This window comes from Triturus cristatus, chromosome 9 (genome assembly GCF_964204655.1).
Source record: "Triturus cristatus chromosome 9, aTriCri1.1, whole genome shotgun sequence".
Taxonomy (NCBI): domain Eukaryota; kingdom Metazoa; phylum Chordata; class Amphibia; order Caudata; family Salamandridae; genus Triturus; species Triturus cristatus.
Window position 1 is genome coordinate 1,191,996,817 of NC_140592.1, and position 21,046 is coordinate 1,192,017,862.

Sequence of the window (21,046 nt, forward strand, 5' to 3'; positions counted from 1 at the left end):
GGTGTTACAAGGTTGACCGGCGCCGATCCTGATCCAGGCCTGAGTGGACTGACGCCACCTTCCGACACGCAGGGGTACTGCTGAAGAAAAACTTTCCAGATCCAGTCCGACCCCTGGGGGTAATTCTAAGGTAAGGAATCTATAACTAGCTGTTTCTTTCAGATGTCTCTGTTTCTTTCTTCATGGGCAACATCTTTTCTTCAGTATGCTGCCTCATGAGAGTTCAGCGGTTTTCCTGGATCATCAGCTAATTTATGTGTTGCCCATTTGGCTTCAGATATGATAACTGAAGCTAGAAATTCTCCTCAAAGTGATACCATGGCAATATGCTGTCACGGCTAATTCTGCAGAGTCCACTGTGGTGTTTATTACTTGGATTGAGACCAAAAAGCTCCCCTATAAAGTCTTGATTTTGCAGATCGGAGAGGAAAGACTGCATGCTATCCCATATTTTTCTGTGGTATCACACAAGCAGTGCTGTTGTACTGACATTTTTCTTTTTAATGAGCAGATGCAATGCCACACATCTTTTTGTCCATGGAATTGAGCATCTTACTTTCTCTCTCCGGTGGTGCAAAGGACTATGGGGCATATGCTCCCTCATGACTATGTGCAGTGAGAATGGATGTATCCAGTTTTGGATCTGCTGTTAGGAAATCCGGGTCTTGTTGTGTGTGTCTAAACTTTTTTTAGAAGGCGTGGTGTTACTGCCTTAACTAATGCTGACATTAAAAATGTTTTGTCCGCTGTAGCTAAAAATCATGGTACTAAGGATAATAAAGGTTTTGGTGCTACCCTTGGTTAAATAGTTTCAGACAGCACAGAAATCGCTGGCAGAGGAGTTTCTAATGAAAAATTAAGTTTAGCTGCACCTCTTGAAAAGACAGAATGTTGTCAACGTGTGAGGCCCTGATTGAAGACTGAGGAGGGGACATAGGCGTGCATGATGTTTGACACACAACCATGTAAGAAAAAAAAAGAGATTGGGATCTAGAATACCTCTGTCTATCAATGGGAGAACTGTAGGAAGAGTTGGTTTCGATCTTGTTAGACTCCTGCTAAGAATTCGGCTTTCATTTTCTAACTGAAAACATGGAAGTTTCTTTTGATGATTTCTTTGGAGGAGAAAGGTCAAGAGGTCATAAGGAATCGAACCGGACCTTCAAATGGTATGATTGACTTTGAGCGATGAGGTAAAGGAGCCAGATCTAGGGATACGACCATTTTCAAAAACCCAATACAAGTCAAAGTTTTCTCTCACTTTCTCTTTTTTGTAGAGGTGAATCTGCACATCCAGTGAAGATCTAACTAAATATAATGACTCAAAATGGTTAGGGGATGGTGGTAAAGACCAGACTGTATGAGATTCAGATGGAGAAAAGGGCGTTGTCTGTCTCTTCAACACTGATGGTGAAGCATTCGACGTCCAACTTGGTCTTTTCAACGGCATTGGTGTGTATGCGACACCAGTGAACGTAGTGCTTCAGCCGTCAACGGTGAACGCGTCGCCATCTATGTTGGTCTTATCACCATTTTTTCGAAGACGGTGAGACAGTCACCGATGATGGTGTGACTGTTACCGATGACTGTGGTCGATGCTTGATGTTAATGAATGTGAGATCTACCCCAATACTGATCTTGAATGTAATTTTGTCACCAGTGTGTAAAACATCAATGTGTGGCTGGAGGGCTGACCTTCGATGGTGATGATCTCAACCTTCACCTTTTCAACATCATTCTTCTATGGCTATGTGAATGGTTGTCAAGTCTTTATCTGTCACGTGATTTTATCCCCGCATCTCTCTAAATGTGATTCCTTGCCAGAAAGCGGCAGACTTGTTGATGCAGGCTGGGAGACCGATCTTTCTGGACTGATCCTTGCCTTATTTCCTTTCTTCCTCAGCTCTCATATTGTAAGCATGCTTCATCTCAGTTAAATACTCTCTGACCACTTAACGTTTTCTTCGACATTCTTTTTTTTTTTTTTAGAACAAATGTTACACTCCTTGACAGAATGTGAGGCAGGAAGGCAGACTACTCAAAACTGGTGTACATCAGTAACAGCCTTTTCGCTCAAAAATGCTGCACACCATCACACCACTAGGTAAACCAAAATGGACCCCTGAACTAGCAGTTTCCTATCACATGCACAGTAAAATAGATTTGTATTCCTGCCCCCTTGTTCTTACTCTACACCATCAACATCTACCAGATAATTATGAAAGCCTCAGATGATGTGCTATCAAACAAGCGTGTCCAGGCCCTGGTGCTACTATGGGCCAACAACTCTATCCTCACAACATGCACCCTCAATGGGTTAAAGGCCCACGTAACAGTCAGGGGAAAATGGCCTAAAGAAAAATAATCAAAACCTTACAATAGTTTTCAGAAAAATGTGGAGGCAGAGCAAAATCAATGCCATCAGAGATACAAGTCTTGAATACATAACTGGAACTGATCATAACTATCAACCTAATATGGTTCACTCTCATTCAAAAGGCAATGAAGAAACGGCCAATGATTTTCGCAACACATCAAAGTGGTGCAAGCTAGGGTTGGAAGCCAACTTGTCTATACATTAGAACTATGACAAAAAGCCAACAAACATCAAATCAAACTTAGCCCTGGCGTGGGGGAAGGAAGCCCAACAGCTCTGCCTCACTCTATCAGCTGTCAACGAAAATCTGTGTCTGTTAACCAAAAGATTAATCAACACAGTCAAAAACATTTTACAAACCTTCACCTAGACCCCAAGCACACAGCATTGGTCGATTTTCATCCAAAAGGTCAATTGGACTTCTTTGACATCACACAGCACGCACAACTATATTTGATAAATCTCACAAACCCAAGGAAGAGGAGACTATTTGCTATGAAAGAGGAGGAGCTCTCATGCCGAGTACACTACTTGAGAAAATAAAACTACTAGCTCAACAGACCTTCTATTCTGTGATCATATATAGAAAGAAGCGTTCCTGTGGGTTTCCAAATTAATTTCTGACCAGGTTTTTCACAGTAACCCTGTACAGTTCTACAGCATTAATCATTGTTCAGGATTACCCTACAATATCCCAGAAAAATACATTTAATGCTCAGTTTGGAAGACTTTTTGAAAATTTGCAAGATCCAAAAGAAAAGACAGAGAGTATGAACCTCTGAGGCTCAAGCATCACTGCAGACTATAATATAATCTCCCTGTATTCTGAAGGTAGTGGAGGATTTGCTGAGGTGGAACAATATGTTCCACCAATGGTCATTTAAAAAAAAGTCTTTAAAGCTGAAATCTGTGTTGATGGTGTATCCACGTAGTTTCGCACTGGCAGTCAGGCAGCAGGTGAAGCCAGCTAGGTTTATGTTAGAGAATCACGATTGGAACTGTGGTTGTTTCGAGTTGTTGGTGAATGGGAGGAATCAGTCTTTGTTGAGTTTATCTTAAGATATGTACTAGCTCGATGCAGGTTCAGAGATGCTGAATGTCACTGGTTGAGATGAGTTCATGGTTACGCTGGGTTTTTGTCGGTATAGTACTGAACCTTGATGTCGTAGGTGACAAGGATCTGGGTGGTTCCATGCAGAGAAAGAAGATGAAAAAAAGGAAGAAAACAAGGAGAGCTCTGCAGGAGACAGAGGGTTTATGGGATTATTTGAATCCAACCTGTACAAACTATAGGGAGTTGGGAGGTAGAAGGAGGGGGTCAGTCTTGTCCATGGAAAGGAGGGCCTCATCGACTACATGAAGAATAGCTATCTCAATGCCCAAAGTTATCTAAACTGTTAGGCCTGTATAAGACTGTTCCTGTTGGTCTTCTCCGGAATTTGGATGGAGACAGCTTTCTAAATTATTTTTCTAACAAGGGTAGGTGCATGACGGGGAAGAAGTTGGCGAGGCACCTGGACCTCAGAGTGCTTTCTTCAGTGCAGAGAGGACCTGTGCTGAATTAGGGGTGTCAGGAAAGGTTCCTTGGCTGAGGGAGAAATTGACAATGTTAGGCAGGGGCAGAGAAAGGGCATCTTCCAGAAGTGATTTAAGATGAAGCTTAATAGGATGTAGTATTGAGATATTTGTGAGTTCCGTACGCAAGAGGCGGTTGAAAAATGCTCACTTGGGAGTAGCGGAAGGGGGAAGTGAGATACAGTAAGCAATGTGCTTGGGAAGCATGCGGGATTTGATTGTGTTAAAGTGATTTAAAGCGTTGCACTAGTCTTCTGCATTGCTCAGTTTGTGGTTATCTCATTGATTCACGTGTATGTCTATAATGTCAAATGACTGCAGGTGTACAAAATACAAAGATACATGTTTAGAACAATACAAACCTCAGACTAAAGCAATAGATATGGACCCAGATTCTGTTAAAGTGAGTAATAATGCCCACTTGTCTTCTGCATTGCTCAGTTTTTTGCATTACATCTATACATGCGTAGATCTAAATCGTCAAAGGACTGCAGGTGCACAGAAGGCTGCATGTTTGGAACTATAGAAATCCCACAGATAAATACGCTGCCATTATTATTTGAAACAATTCAAAATCAAAATTGAGAAAAAAAAACGCTTGCCTGTCACAGAGGGCTAAATCCTGGCTCCTACCAGCCTTAACAAACATCATCTTTGCACTGAAAATCAGATTTTTCATGATGTCTATAAGTAGCCTGCTGTCCATTTCTGGGTTGTTCAGAGCTCGAGACAAGACACAGCTGTGGTGTATCAGTAGGTGACCACAAGCGATGCTATCACAGTGAAGACTTAAAATGGCAATGCATAAGGACGCACTTGGAGCCTGGAGAGGAGACAAAAAAATGAAGTGGACTAAGCTAGTTAGTGTCATGAGGTAGCAACAATACAGAAAACTAAGTAATTCAAATTAAACTTTTCATTTTAAAGCATTAAGCTCCCTTGTGGAAGTAAAGGGCTGTTGAAGAGAGATTAGGGTGACAGAGGGTCCCAGAAGCAACAAAGAAGGAAAGGAACAGAAAGAGGGTGCAGTGATCATGCATGGTCCTACATCACTGATGTTCTTAACTCACTTGGTGGGACAAAGAGGAAAGTGTGGGTGACAACACAAAGAAAAGTTATTCCCACAGCATGTAGTAAGGGTACTGTTACTCAGGAGGCACCCCATAAAATAACCCTAAACACCCTGGTACTCCATGCTTCACATAAAATTCTGAGATCCATGCACCCAAGAGGAGCCCCATGAAACAACCTTACACACGCTGGGCTCCTTGTTTCACATCAAACTCTGTGATCTCGGTATGATCTACATCACAATAAAATGAAAGTGGAAGCCTGTGAATGCGCTATTTCTAGTTCACACTAGTGGAAATTGTGGAAAAATGTAGCCTTAGATCTGTGAACCTCCACCACCGGAGATTGAACCATAAAACTTGAAGCAATTTTTGTCATGTGTAGGTATCCCTACCTGGTATCATATTTTGGCATTTTTTGACATTTGTAAAGCCAAAAGTAGTATTAGTGATTCAGCATGTGTTTAACTCTCTGCACACACAAGTTAATTTTCTCACTCTAGATTTATTCTTCAATACTTCCAGGGAAAAACGTTTTTTCTAGATTGCAATTATTTATTTTTTGGAGCAGTTAAGCATGACTCAAACCTCTTCAAGCTTCAAAAAGCTGTATAGGGGTTTGGACTAAAATAGCAAAGAAGATCTAAAATTAAAACATCATGGTGCACTACGCAAATTGCTCGTCAACTGATTGTTCACCACCTCTGAACAAAGACACCATGACTCCTGAGCATCAACATATGTGCAGAGCATATAACTTTCAGATCAAACAAGATCTGAGGCCATTGGGGATCCTATAAAACCAATACAGGTCTACAGGGTCACATGTGTTACAGGTAAAACATATCACAAACTTTGAGGGGTGAACAGTAGACTACTAATATGTGATTGTTCACTTTTAATACTGGTAGATTCATTTAATACAAAATGATGGTAAAATGTCTGTGAACCCAATAGCCTAAAAACTGTCCACACCAAATTAAAGGAGAGATAAGCAGTGCGTTTAGCAGATACATTTGCTAGGGAGTTAAGGGCCATGCTTGGATTCTCAGAGTCCTTTACACAATCTAGGTGTGCCAATTTGCTGGGGTCAATGTGGCATTTGACCTTGCCTTTCCTTGTATACAGCAGTCAGGAATGGCTTTGTTATGTACAGTTGTTTTTGTCTTACATAGAATAAAAGAAGACGCTACTTCAGGGTGTTTTATAAAAATGATGTGATACAGAGCTGTTTGTTCCATCATGAATAACGATTGGATCATTACTTTACCACAGTTTCCTGTGATACAAGTTAACAGGCTCATTAGAACACCTCTTTCAGAGTTCACAAGTGTTGTGGACGGTAAGCCCATATTTAAAAAGTAATACACGCATAAGGGTTGCCCTGCAATGTATGTGTGAAATATCCATAGGGATTTTGGATCTTGGCTTTGAACATTTTGTCAATCAATTATTAATGATAACTGGTTTTGAGGAACATTAGACTGAACGAACAGCTAGAATGAGACATCTGTTGAATGCAATGGTCTGTATTTTGACTGCACATAGTTGTGTATCGTAAGTCACACTCAAATGCTAAGAAAGGCAAATGCTACTTACATCTGTTCTTGGCATGTAGAGCTGCAGATCTACACACTGTGCATAGATCGCCATCTGGTGTTGGGCCCGGATGTTTGCAGTTGTTTTTCCTCTTGGAAAGTCTTTGGAAGTCACGAGGTATGCGACTCTTCCTTTGGATCGTATTGCGCATGGGCTTCGGCTCCATCCTCAGATTGTTTTTCGCCAGCAGGGAAATGATGGAGCGTAGTAATACCAGTGAAGATGCCCATGTGTGCTGTATCTAAATAAGATAAACTAGAACAGATAAAGGTAGCCGGGGAGGCGGGTGGGTGTGTGTAGATCTGCAGCTCTACATGCCAAGAACAGATGCATACTGGTATGTAGCATTTGCCGTTCGAGGCATATGAGCTGCAGATTACACACTGTGCATAGATTATATAGCAGTACTCGCTCCTAGCGGCAACCACCAGTATCTGTTGCAGTGGTTTGAAACAATGTTTTGAGTGCAGCCTGGCCCACACTAGCTTTTTGATTAGTTTGCACATCTACACAGTAGTGTTTAGTGAAAGTGTGCGGTGTTGACCATGTAGCTGCTTTGCAGATATCATCTAAGGGGATGTGCCCCAAGAATTCCATGGAACCCCCTATCTTACGTGTAGAGTGGGCTTTAGGTGGAACAGATAGCGTTTGTTTTGCTTTGTGGTAGCAAATCTGTATGCATTTGACAATCTACCTAGCTATCCCAGATTTGGAGATGGGGTTGCTTTTGTGTGGTGGCAAGAAAGACACGAACAGTTGTTTGGTCTTACAAAAGGGTTGTGTTCTCTCGATGTAGTAGAGTAAGGCTCGTTTGACATCTAATGTGTGGAGAGCTCTTTCTGCAACGGTCTGTGGCTGTGAGAAGAATACGGGTAGTTCCACAGATTGGTTTAGGTGAAAGGGAGAAATTACTTTAGGGAGGAATTTTGGATTAGTACGGAGAACAACCTTGTTATGGTGCATTTGCAGAAAAGATTCTTGGATGGGGAGTGCTTGTACCTCACTGACCCTTCTAAGGGAAGTGATGGCTACAAGAAAAGCTGTTTTCCATGTTAGGAATTGAAGTTCACATTTGTGTAGAGGTTCAAAGGGAGGCCCCATTAGTCTTGTGAGAACGATGTTTAGGTTCCACACAGGTGAGGGTGGCACTCTGGGGGGAATTATTCTTTAGAGGCCTTCCATGAAGGCTTTCATGGCAGGTACTCTAAAGAGTGATAGATGTTGCCTGTTTTGTAGATAAGCTGCTATGGCTGCAAGGTGCAGTCTAATAGACGTGTAGGCTAGATTGCATCTTTGTAGGTGTAGTAAATAGCCTATGATGTGTTGAATGGAGACATCTAGGGGATTGAAGTTATTGTTGTGACAATAGACCACAAAACGTTTCCACTTGGGTGCGTAGCAAGCTCTAGTGGTAGGTCGTCTAGCTTCTCTAATGACGGTCATACAGTCTGGGGAAAGATTTAGATAACCGAATTCTAGGATTTCAGGAGCCAGATCGCAAGGTTGAGCTGAGCTGGGTCCGGGTGTCTGATCTCTCCATGGTTCTGGGTTAAGAGAGGTGTAACTTTTGGTGCAGTACTACTGCTAGTTCCAGCAATGTGGTGTACCCCGGTTGTCTGGCCCAAGTGGGAGCAACTAGGATGAGAGTTAGGGAGTGTTGCTCTAGTTTGCGCACCACTAATGGAATGAGTGGGAGAGGCGGAAAAGCGTACGCAAATTTGCCTGACCAGTTCATCCATATCGCATTGCCTTTGGACAATTGGTGTGGATACCTGGCAGCGAAGCTTGGGCATTTGGCGTTTTCGTGGGTGGCGAAGAGGTCTATCTGTGGCTGCCCCTACAATTGAAAGTATGGGTGAAGAACTTGTGGATGGAGTTCCCACTCATGGATCTGTTGTGCTTGTCTGCTCAGCAGATCGGCCATAGTGTTTGACTCCTGGGACATGTTGTGCTAGGAGAAAGATCTTTTGGGGTATGGCCCATCTCCATATGCTCTGTGCTTGCTGAGAGAGCTGAGGAGAGTGTGTGCCCCCTTGTTTTTGTATATAGTACATGGCTGTCATGTTGTCTGTTCGAACTAGGACTGCCTTGCCTGAAATATGTGTTTGAAAGGATTTTAGGGCTAAGAATATGGCTAGTAACTCCAGATGGTTGATGTGGAGTAACTTTTGTTGAGTTGTCCACCTGCCCTGCATGGTGTGATGTACTAGGTGAGCTCCCCAGCCGGAGAGCGATGCGTCTGCTGTCAGTACTATCTGAGGAACCGGGTCCAGGAACGGACTGGGGTAGGCTAGCGCTTTTGAGGTGTCTATGGTGGCACCGAGGTATTGTTTTACGTGGGACGGTTGCAGCTGGGACTTTGTGTGGTTTACTGTGAAGCCCAGTTCGTGAAGTAGCTGAATAGTGGCGCGAGTGTGTTGTACACACTGGTTGTATGAGCTGGCTTTTATTAGCCAGTCGTCTAGGTATGGGAAGACGTGGATGTGTTGTCTTCGCAGGTGTGCTGCCACTACTGCTAGGCACTTGGTAAACACTCGCGGTGCTGTGGTGACTCTGAATGGGAGCACCTTGAATTGATTATGTTGACTACAAACCTGAGGAACTTTCTGTGAGCTTTGTGAACCGGAACATGGAAATAGGCGTCCTTGAGGTCTAGGGTGGCAAGGAAGTCGTTTTGGGAGAGTAGGGGGAAGTACTTGTTGGAGTGTGACCATGTGGAAATGGTCTGAGTGTATAAAGTGATTTATGGGTCTGAGGTCCAGGATGGGCCGTAGAGTGTCGTCTCTTTTTAGTATGAGAAAATATAGGGAGTAAACTCCCATATTTTGTTGGTGGGCAGGAACTAGTTCTATAGCACTCTTTTTGCTAGGAGGGAGATTACCTCCTTCTTTAGAAGTAAGAAATGTTCCTGTGACATTGGACGTTGTTTGGGTGGAATGTTTGGGGGGGTAGATGTTAGTTCGAGGCAGTAGCCTGACCGAATTATCTGTGTCACCCATTTGTCTGAAGTGATAGTAGTCCAGACAGGAAGGACATTTTGGAGTCTGCCCCCGACTGGAGTGGAATGGTCTGGGGGGAGTGGAGGGAAGTCATTGGGCAGGGGTGGAGGCAGAGCGGGAGGTGTTAGGTTTGCCTCTGCCTTTTTTTGCTGTTTCCCCTGTAGCCGCCTCTCTGGTAACCCCTAGTGAAGGTAGATTGGGTAGGGGTTTTATAGGAAGTGGAGGCGCTGTCTGAGGAGTAGCCTCTGGAGGTGCTTCGAAAGGAAGAGCGGCGAAAGGAGCGCCTGGGAGTGTGTGACTGTAAGGCTCCCATAAACTTTGCCGTATCAGTGTCCTTTTTAATTTTTTCCAGGGCAACGTCGACGTTTGGCCCAAACAGATGTTCCTGGTCAAAAGGGTAAAGGTCGTCCTGAGGGACGTTGGGGACGTCTGGAATATTGTAGTCGTCCCATGGGTCTGGGGAGCCTGTAGGAGTGGGGTCCCCTGTGGGCAGGTCATGGGGCCCGTCCCCTGTGTCATCGTAGACATCGTCATCATCCTCATCTGTAGAGGGGGTGGGGAATGATGGGGAGGTGGAGGAGGGGGTGAAGGTATTCTCAAAGGGGAGGTAGCAAAGTCTCTTCTCTTTGGAGGTGGAGCTGGGGCAGGCTTGTCCAGCAGTCTCTTTTTGATGCTGAACATCAAATGTCCAGTTTTAGAGTCCTTGACCAGTGTTTTTTGTAGTGGATCGGGCCTACATAGTTCTTCTGTGAGTGGCCGATCTGTCGGCACCGAAGGTATCAGATCCGTATGTTTTTTAGCCTTGTAGCTGGCATCGGTTCGTTGTTTTGAACTGTGCAGCTTATAAATGTCCGGTTGTTTTCTCGGCTCCTAGAGGACTTTCAGCTTTGAAGTGTGTGTTTCGAGGGCCTTTGGCTTTTTGCTCGGCTCCGAGGGATGGTGTCGGTACCGAGGAGCTAGTACCAGTTTTCGGCGCCGATTGCTTTGGCGTGGAGCTCGGCGCGGAAGAGGAGGCCATTTTCTTTTCTCCGGTACGGAGGAGTGTTTCTCGGCACCGACGGCAGGCTGGCTCGAGCCGCCAGAAGGCATGGTGGGCTTCTTAACCGGGCCCGAAAGCGAGGTATGGGAAGCAGAGTCTTTGGTCATGCCTAGGCCCGAGGGCGAAGGCGTGACTGAAGCCTTTTTCGGTGCCGTCGAGGGTGGGGGTCGATGTTAGTACTCACGCCCCTCTGTGCCGGAGTGATGTCCTCGACATCTGAGTCGTCGGCTTCGGAGGCGCTGACGAGGCCCTCTTCGGTATGCTGCTCTTCAGGGACATCGACACCTTCTCCGAAGATGTCGTTGGGGATTGCTGTTGACAAGTGTGCCATGGTTCTCCTCGCCCTTCGGTCCCGAATGGTCTTCTTCGACCGGAAGGATTTGCACGCCGGACAGTCTCGAGCCTCGTGTTCTGGGGAGAGGCAGAGGTTGCACACCTCATGGAGATCGGTGTGGGGAAACTTGGACCCACATCGAGGACACTTCTTAAATGGAGTCCTTTCCATCAGCCAGGACCGGAGCTCGGGTAGGCCCGAAGGCCTTCGTCGAGGACTGGAATAGAAGACTTAGTAGGATGAGAGTCGCGTAGAGTGTGGAGATCGCGATCGAAACAATACCGCGGAAAGGGAAGGATTGCGCGCCGATTAGAAGAACTGAAAACTGTTCGGAACCGGAGCGTGAAAAATACATCCGAGCCCGATGGCGGAAAAATCAATCTGAGGATGGAGCCGAAGTCCATGCGCAATACGATCCAAAGGAGGAGTCACATACCTCATGACTTCCAGAGACTTTTCAAGAGGAAAAACAACTGCAAACATCCGGGCCCAACACCAGATGGCAATCTATGCACAGTGTAATCTGCAGCTCATATGCCTCGAACATAACTTTTAAAAAGCATTTATTCTTACCAGATAAATACTTTTTATTGAACATGTGGAGAGGTACATAACTTTAGAAGTGATATTCTCATCAGCAACCGTTTTCACAGGCTGACTTTATCGTGGCCAGTAACATGAACTCAATTAATACTTTAAAAGCAACCCAAACATTACGTTTCTGTGCTCAACTCTTGCAACAATAGCAAATTCAGTATACTGCAGCACCCACTTCTCAACACTCTGTTGCAGCAAGGGGTTGTAGCACTACACATACATACACAACATTTAACATGCTCCATAATTTCTTGAACATCTTTCCTCCCTCACCTGCTCATAGTAAAATTCGCTCCGCTCCACCTCATTCTCTTCCTCGTTTAGAGACAGTCGCCACTGCAGCTCGGACATTTTTGATAGCTGGAGCACAGCTGCTAAATCCAAGCAGTCGTCATCATCTTCAGCCAAAGAGAGAGCAGAAAAAAGACAGAATAAATCTTACGGCAGTAGGATTCAATGCAGGGCCGGCTTTAGCGCTGGTGGCGCCCTGTGTGACAAAGTTTGTTGGCGCCCTTCGATGATCACCTTCATCACGGATTCCCTCACTACCACCCTTTAACAACGCCCCTCAAGATTCCATAACCACGCGGTCTCTCAGATGCATTTAATTCGTTTTACAGCAACACTCATACAAGTGTAGGGTGTCAGAGCGTTTTACATCACACACACTTTACACAGAGACAATGAATCATAGGTGTGTAAATCAGTGTATAGGAAATGTTACATAAGACAGAGGACTACATGGTGTAGGAGTAACAGGTCATCCATACTGGTAGGCAGTATAGTTTGAGTGCTTGTTCTGGAAAAGCACAAACTCAGAATTTAAAACATAACACCATGGTGGGGGTTTCTCTTTAATAATAAGAATATGCACTTTGTGATCTACATGGAAGACGTTCTTTGCAGCAGGCATATAAACCCTTTGCGCTACTTTACGAGTCATAACTTTCACTAGACAAAACTCCATCTCCCTGCAGAAAGAGCATTAATCACCGGAGTAAGCATGATATTTTTTATTGCCGCCTAACAATTGTTGGAGGCAAGGAACGCGGCAGCAGGCACTTTAAAAGGAAAATGCTACGTACCAGTATGCATCTGTTCTTGGCATGTAGAGCTGTAGATCCACACACTATGCATAGATTGCATAGCAGTTCTCCTCCTTAGCGGCGACCACCAGTGTCTGTTGCAGTAGTTTGAGATAGTGTTTTAAGTACAGCTTGGCCCACACTAGCTTGTTGTTTTGCCTGCACATCTACACAATAGTGTTTTGTGAATGTGTGCGGTGTAGACCATGTAGCTGCTTTGCAGATGTCATCTAGGGGAATGTTCCCTAAAATGCCATTGAAGCCCCCATCTTTCAGGTAGAGTGGGCTTTAGGGGAAATAGATAGTGTTCGTTTTGCCTTGTGGTAGCAAATTTGTATACATTTGACAATTCACCTTGCAATGCCAGATTTTGATATGCAATTGCCTTCATGTGGCGATGAGAAGGATACAAAAAGTTGTTTTGTTTTACGAAAAGGTTTTGTTCTGTCTATATAGTAAAGGAGTGCTCTCTTTACGTCCAGTGTATGAAGAGCCCTTTCTGCTACTGTTTATGGTTGCGAGAACAACACTGGCAACTCAACAGACTGGTTCCGATGGAAGATAACTTTAGGAAGGAATTTGGGATTTGTTCTGAGAGCCACTTTGTTATGATGGAGTTGTAAAAATGGTTCTTGAATGGTTAGTGCCTGTAGCTCACTGACTCTGCTAAGAGATGTAATGGCCACAAGGAAAGCGACTTTCCATGTGAGGAAGTGTAGTTTGCATTTATGCCGAGGTTCAAATGGAGGACCCATTAATCTTGTGAGGACAATGTTTAGATTCCACACTGGGGAAGGAGGTACCCTGGGAGAAATTATTCTTGTGAGGCCTTCCATAAATGCCTTAATGGTGGGCATCCTGAACAATGATAGGTGCTGTCTATTTTGTAAGTAAGCTGCAATGGCAGCAAGATGTAACTTAATTGATGAGTATGCTAGATTACATCTTTGAAGATGCAGAAGATAACATATGATGTGCTGAGTGGAGGCATCTAGAGGGTTGATGTTGTTATTGTTACAGTATATAACAAATCTTTTCCACTTGGCTGCATAGCAGGCTCTAGTGGTGGGGCGCCTAGCCTCTTTGATAACGTTCATGCAATCAGGGGGAAGATTGAGGTAACCAAACTCTAGGACTTCAGGAACCAGATCGCTAGGCTGAGCTGTGCTGGATCTGGGTGTCTGATCTCTCCATGGTTCTGAGTTAAGAGTTGTGGGAAGAGGCGTAGTTTTTGGTGCGGGACTACTGATGGTTCCAGCACTGTTGTGTACCAGGGTTGTCTGGCCCACGTTGGAGCAACTAGGATCAGTGTGAGCGACTCTTGTTGCAGCTTGCGTACCATGGGCGAGGCGGAAAAGCGTACGCAAATTTGCCTGATCAATTCATCCATATCGCATTGCCTTTGGACAATGGGTCTGGATATCTGGCGGCGAAGCTTGGGCATTTTGTGTTGTAATGTGTGGCGAAGAGATCTATCTCTGGCTGCTCCCACATTTGGAAGAACGGTTGAGAACTTGTGGGTGAAGTTCCCACTCGTGAATCCGTTGTGTCTGTCGACTTAACAGATCTGCCAAGTGATTTTGAGTTCCTGGGAGACGTTGTGCTAATAGGAAAATGTTTTGAGGAATGGTCCATCTCCATATGCTCTGTGCTAGTTGAGAGAGATGAAGAGAGTGCGTCCCCCCCTGTTTTTGAAAATAGTACATTGATGTCATATTGTCCGTGCGGACTAACACAGCTTTGCCTGATATCTGTTTCTGGAATGATTTTAATGCCAGAAAGATTGCTAGTAACTCCAAATGATTGATGTGGAATAGCCTTTGCTGAGGTGTCCATGTGCCCTGTATGGTGTGATGAAGTAGATGAGCTCCCCATCCGGTGAGCGATGAGTCTGCCGTTAGCACAATCTGTGGAACCAGCTCTATGAACGGTCGCCCCTTGGAAAGGTTTTGGGTGTTCCACCACTGCAGAGAGCGATATGTGCGGCCGTCCACCAACACCAGATCTGTCAGCTGACCTGGAGCTTGGTTCCACTGACGTGCTAAGCATTCCTGTAAAGGGCGCATCCAGGGCCGGACTGGGAACCACAACCGGCCCTGGCAAAGTGCTCGGCCGGCCCCCCTCCGGGCGGGGTGCCGGCGAGCCTTTTGCCAGGACCGGTTTTCGGCCGATTTTGTTACAGGGCCGATTTTGAAAAAAAAATAGCCCTGTAACGAAAACGGCCCCTAGGGGCCCAAAACCGGCCCCCACCCGTGCGGCGCACCGGGGTATTGCCCGGTGCCCGCTACGTTCAGTCCGGCCCTGGGCGCATCTGAAGTCTTGCATGAATATGCAAGAGGCCATCATCCTTATTAGTTGCTGGAAGTGAGTGTTGGGGTTGGAATCTTGCTATAAGAGCTTGCATGCTTGCTATCCTGGCTGGACTGGGATATGCAATTCTTTTTTAGGTGTCTATTGTTGCACCCAGATATTGTTGGATGTGGGATGGTTGGAGGTGAGACTTTGGGAGGTTTATGGTAAACCCCAAGTCGTCGTATTGTGGCGTGTGTGTGATTTACACACTGGATATGTGACTTTGCTTTTATGAGCCAGTCGTCTAAATATGAGAAGACGTGAATCTGTTGTCTTCTTAAGTGGGCTGCTACCACTGCCAGATATTTTGTGAAGACCCTGTGTGCCGTGGTGACTCCGAACGAGAGGACCTTGAACTGGTAATGCTGGCTGTCTACCACAAACCAAAGGTATTTCCTGTGAGCAGGGTGAATGGGAATGTGGAAGTAGGCGTCCTTGAGATCTAATGTGGCAAGGAAGTCGCCTTGTTGGATTAACGGGAGGACCTGCTGAAGAGTGACCATATGGAAATGGTCTGATTGTATGTACAGGTTTAATGGTCTGATATCCAAGATGGGTCTCAGGGTTCCGTCCTTCTTTGGAATGAGGAAATACAGGGAGTAAAGCCCTGTGTTCTGGTGATGAAGGGGAACTGGTTCTATGGCATGTTTTTGTAGGAGAGAAAGTACCTCTTGTTTTAGAAGCGTTAAGTGTTCTGCGGACATTGGACGCTGTCTGGGTGGAATTTGCGGGGCAGTGGAAGTGAGCTCCAGGCAATAACCTGATTGGATGATTTGTCTCACCCACCTGTCTATGGTAATGGTGTTCCAGACAGGTAGGAACTGTAGCAATCTTCCTCCGACCAGAGTAGAGTGGTCCGGGGGGAGTGGAGGGAAGTCATTGTTTAGGGGTGGAGGCGCTACGAGTGTTGGTAGTTTTGTCTCTACCCTTATTGGGATTGCCCCTGTAGCCTCCTCTGTAACAGCCTCTTGTAGATGAGGTCTGTGCTGGACTCTTGTACGAAGTGGAGGGGTTTTCTGTGGAAAAACCTCTAGAGGTGCCTCTGTAAGAGGATCAACAAAAAGAACTACTTTGAGCTTGTGATTGCAAGGCTCCCATTGATTTGGCAGTGTCCTTTTTCATCTTTTCTAAAGATGAATCTACGTTGGGTCCAAAAAGGTGTTCTTGATCAAATGGTTGATTTAATATAGTGGTTTGGATGAGTAGCCATGCATGTCTGCGTAAAAGGACGCTGGTGTTAATAGCCCGGGATGCTGTGTTTGCAGCATTGAGAGCACGACGAATGGAGGCATTTGTTATGACCTTGCCTTCCAGGATGAGATCCTAAGCTCGTGTCATGTATTGATCTGGAAGGTGTTGCAGTAGGGTCTCTAGCTCATCGTAGTGTGCCCTATCATATCTTCCGAGCAAAGCCTGTGTGTTGCCAATCCTCCACATGTTAGCTGCTTGGGACACTGTTCTTTTTCCGGACGCATCCAGCAGTTTTGATTCTTTATCAGGAGGTGCGGCATCTCCTGTGGTTTGCGAATTGGCCCTTTTTCCTGGCGTTGGAGACCACTAAAGAATCTAATGGTATTTGTCCTTTAATATAAACAGGGTCAGATGGGGCAGCTTTGTATTTCTTTTCTACCCTGGAGTTAATGACTCTGGCCCTTACAGGATCCTTGAACACCTCTGGAGCGTGTTTGATTACCCCTTTTAACATGGGGAGAATGGCACTGGACCTTTGGGATGGTTCGAAATTGTCCATGAGGAAATCTTCCTCTATAGGGTCTGTATGTAGGTTTACCCCATGGTATTCTGCTGCCCTGTGTATAAGTTGAGTGAACCCTATAGTGTCCTCAGGAGGGGATGGCCTAGATGGGTAGATGTCGTCCTGAGGTGTGTCTGGGACATCTGGTGTGTCATAATCTTCCCATGGATCCTTTGGGGCACCAGGAGGACTGGGTTCCCCTAAAGGGTGATCATCCCCCATGCCGTCAGAGGTGTCATTATTATCTGGAGGTGGAGAAGATGGTGGGAGGGGTGAATATGGGATAGGAGAGTGGTGTGGAGGGGGAGGAAGAGAAGGAATCCATTTTCAGTTCTTTTGAAGGGCGAAGTATGAGTTGACCTATTTTAGGGTCTCTTTGAAGTGTTTTTAGGATCCGGTCAAAAAAGTTCCTCCTCATACGTGTGTTCTTTCGGCGCCGGTTGTGTTCTTGGAGGCTTTTTGTGTTCTTTAGGCCTGGAATCGGGAATTTTCTTCGATCCCAATAGTGGTTTCGGTACCAACAGTTTTTTCGGTTCCGGTGGTTTTTTCGGATCTGTAGGCCTGTGCTCCAAAGGCTGAGAGCCCGAGGTTTTCGGAGCCGGGTGTTCGCTCGGTTCCGAGGATTTTTTCGGAGCCGGGGCGTCCGTGCCAGTGGGTTTCAGCGCCAAAGGAGTCTATGCGGAGGTAGGCTTCAGCGCGGAGGAAGGTATTGGTTTCTTTTTCGGTGCTGGGGATGGAGTTTCGGCACCGACGGCAGGCTGGCTCGATCCAGAGTGTCCTGAAGGCTTTTGTATTGGCTTCTTTGCTGAGTCCGAAGGCGGGGCGTACGAAGTTTTGTCCCGGTGTGCACCTAGGCCCGAGGGCGAAGGTGTGACCGAAGCCTTTTTGTGAAGGGCGGGTGCGGAGGGGTCGACATCAGTAGTTACGACCCGCTGTCCTGGAGTGATGTCTTTGACGTCGACTTTGGAGGAGCTGACGGCACTGTGTTGGACCTGCTCCTGCTCCAGTACATTGATGTCTTCCTGGAAGATGTCGTCTGGAATGGATGTCGATGATCGAACAATTGTTCTTTGAGCTCAAGGGTCCCGGATCGTCTTCTTTGAGCGGAAAGAGGCACAAGCAGGACAATCTTTGGCCTCGTGCTCGGGTAAAAGGCAGAGGTTACACACCTCATGAAGAGCAGCGTGTGGAAACTTGGATCCACATTTAGGACACTTTTTAAAAAGAGACCTTTCCATGAGCCGAAGGCCCAATGGCGCAGGTAGGCACGAAGGCCTGCGTCGATGACTGGAATCAAGATTTGAAGGTCTGGTAGAGATGCGCATCGAAGGGGAACGCGATCGAAACAATACCGAAGAATGGTGAGGATTTCGCGTAGAAAAGATTAATACATCCGAGCCCAATGGCGGAAAAAACAATCGGACGATGGAGTCGATGCCCATGCGGACTATTGTCCAAAGATGGAGCCACCTATCCCGTGACTTCCAAAGACTTTCCAAGACAACAAAGTGCAAACATCCGGGCTAAACACCAGATGGCGATCTATACATAGTGTGTGATCTACAGCTCATTTGCCTCGAACATCATAATTGACTTGCAAACACTGCACCCCACGAAGTCAGCACCCAGCGCAGTGGCCCCAGTATCACCGGCCCGGATCCAATGTAGAATAACTCCCACAAACATTTGTTCATAATTTGACAAGCCATGCTAGCTTAAATGTTTGATCCACGACCAAACTGCTCAATACGAATTATATCCAATTTCACTCTGGTGAGTAGGGACATAACACCTGTACTTCTTTTATCATGATTCTGGCACATATATTTGCTTTATCTATGATCTCACCTAACTTACTTAACTGTGCATGACAACCACACTACAAAGCCAAAAAGCACAAAAGTCGTATAAAAAACACACCCTCTGATCCTTATGTGTCCTTCATTGGAAAGTTTAGGCATTGTGGCAAGAGAAAATTACAACTTAGTAAATACTCAGTTGGGGCTTTCAAGGCAGGAAATATGCCAGGTTGCACACAAAGGATGACTGATCTGTATTATTTGGGCTATTCAATGGGCAATTTAACACCCAAGATTTCAGAAGCATAAGAATTCACTGTACAAAGGAACAAGGAGTAGTGCTGTATATAAAAAGCCATGAAATATTCTACATCTAACTCCCAAGCCTCCAAAGTCTTCTTCACATAATTGCTGTTCCCCACCTACTCAACAAATTAAATTAAATGTAATATTGTGTGGAGAGTTAGTAAGGGAACAAGAGGCCCAAGCCTTCTAAATAACCCTCAAAGATGCAGGAAAGGTTAAGAAATGTTTGTCCAGTTGGTATGCATCACTCACCTTCTGTCTGACCACCATCATCTTCAGTGGAGCTGTCAAAAATACAGTGAGTGTTGATTATAGATTTTGCTTACATATTTCACTTGAAACTTTCACTGCAGGACAAGTTCAGTAATATTTGTCATAAGGGGGTTAAGAGCACACTCGGAAACAAACAATTTACTATTTGCATGTCAGCGAATACTGTATATACCTCAAGGGGAACAAAAAGAAAAAAAAAAAAAAAAAAAAAAAAAAAAAAAAAAAATCGCACAATGAACAACATGCAGTTTCCATTTATCCCAACAAAGACTGACAGCATATAACACTGAATAGGTACTGACCAGATACAATTTACAAGGTTACATATCATAATATACAAGATCACAACACACTCTTGACGAGGAAGTCAAAAGATGGATAACATCAGAAGCCTCTGCATAGTGAGAGCTAAACCCACTATCTTGGGAACCCATGCAAATGAAACACCATATTTCATTAGGAGGATAAATAACCAGCAAAATCAGAGTCCGAAGAAACATTTCGGGTTTATTTTTGCCAAATAGACTCAGTTATATTCCCAAATGTCTTTTGATCTTTTAGCGTGATGGACAAAACTTTGCATAACCGAGAGCTATATTCTTGACCCGTTCAGCATAGTATGGGGTTCTTGCACATACATCTACAAAACGTACTTGGGTAATCGTAGTGTCAACCTGGCAAATCTCATCCCGTACGGGGCAACTGTTCTAAAAGAGCAAGTTTGGTGTCCCTAGAGAGATGCAATCTAGTAAATTTGCCTTTACCATCCAAGATATTAGTCCAAAACAGCAGGCATGATCATAATATATGACGATAGGTGGTATTAGGAGATCTGCACCTTGAGCAGCTGGAAGTCGATGGAGAGTGAAATATAGGGGATGTATTAGCTCCTTGCAAATAGAAGTATTGCATCATCTACAATCTCACAATAATTAATTCTCATTTACAGTGCAAGCACACATCCCGCCATTGAGCACTGTGAATGTGGACACCAGGCTGACTTCTTTTCTTCACTCTGATGGGAAGAGGACTACCATGTTCCAGTAGAAGAATATACATTTTGCTTACTTGATGACACGGAGACTCCTATGGGCCTTAACTAATTACTCCTGCCTATTGTTTACTAAATTAGCAGATGACATCTCCAAACCATCTGTAGACTTTACCGTACTGTTGCTAAATAATTTAGAGAGTGTGTGTAACCCATTGGCAGGCCATTTCTAGTAGTTCCCTCGCATCACATGAAATCTCACAGCACAATAGGGCAAGGAAAGATGAAATGGGAAAGGAAATACTTAGTAGGTAAGTCTGATCTCACCAAGTGCCAGCAAGGTATCAGTGCTGTCAATGGTGCATGGAAAGTGGTGTCTTCACCACTTTCACTGTGCTCCATAATCATATGCATAATCATATGTGGTAGCACACACGATTGAACAAATCAAAAAAGTACATGTGGTGCATATTGCAGATGTGCTACAAAATAACACAGAAAAAGGATGGAGGCATCGATCCTTCCACAGCTGGGATTGCGTATCATAGCACATGCTGTTCCTGCCCTCCCTTCTGCCCCCACATAAGCTGACACAAGAACTCATTTTGAAAAAAGCAGGCCGAAATAGGGAGACAAAACCCTCTACCTGCTTTTGCCTATAAAACATCTGGCGATCAGAACATATGCAATGCCAATACATGTTTCTTTTCCCAATGGACACCAAAGCCCAAGGAGTTCATGTGGTCATCAGCCAAAGGAACAAAGTAAAATCCATAATTATGTATAGACACAGCAGGTACAACAAAACACTGTGTGTACACCGAATAGGGCATATGATGTAATCCCTGTCCAACCATTCCTTGTATATAAGGACTATATATATCCAAATACAAGCAT

The 21,046-nt window shown here is 45.0% G+C and overlaps 1 protein-coding gene across 2 annotated transcripts in view; it reads right to left on the bottom strand.

The window, feature by feature from the left end:
• The window catches only part of ZFYVE26 (zinc finger FYVE-type containing 26), a 740,905-nt gene that overhangs the window by 240,848 nt on the left and 479,011 nt on the right, over window positions 1-21,046 (bottom strand). For both annotated transcript variants that reach the window (XM_085627201.1, XM_085627200.1), the window contains 3 exons: window positions 19,138-19,169; window positions 11,864-11,988; window positions 4,555-4,775 (listed from right to left, as the gene is read on the bottom strand). In XM_085627201.1, coding sequence (XP_085483327.1) covers window positions 4,555-4,775; window positions 11,864-11,988; window positions 19,138-19,169 — 378 coding nt within the window. The remainder of the gene's footprint in view (window positions 1-4,554; window positions 4,776-11,863; window positions 11,989-19,137; window positions 19,170-21,046) is intronic.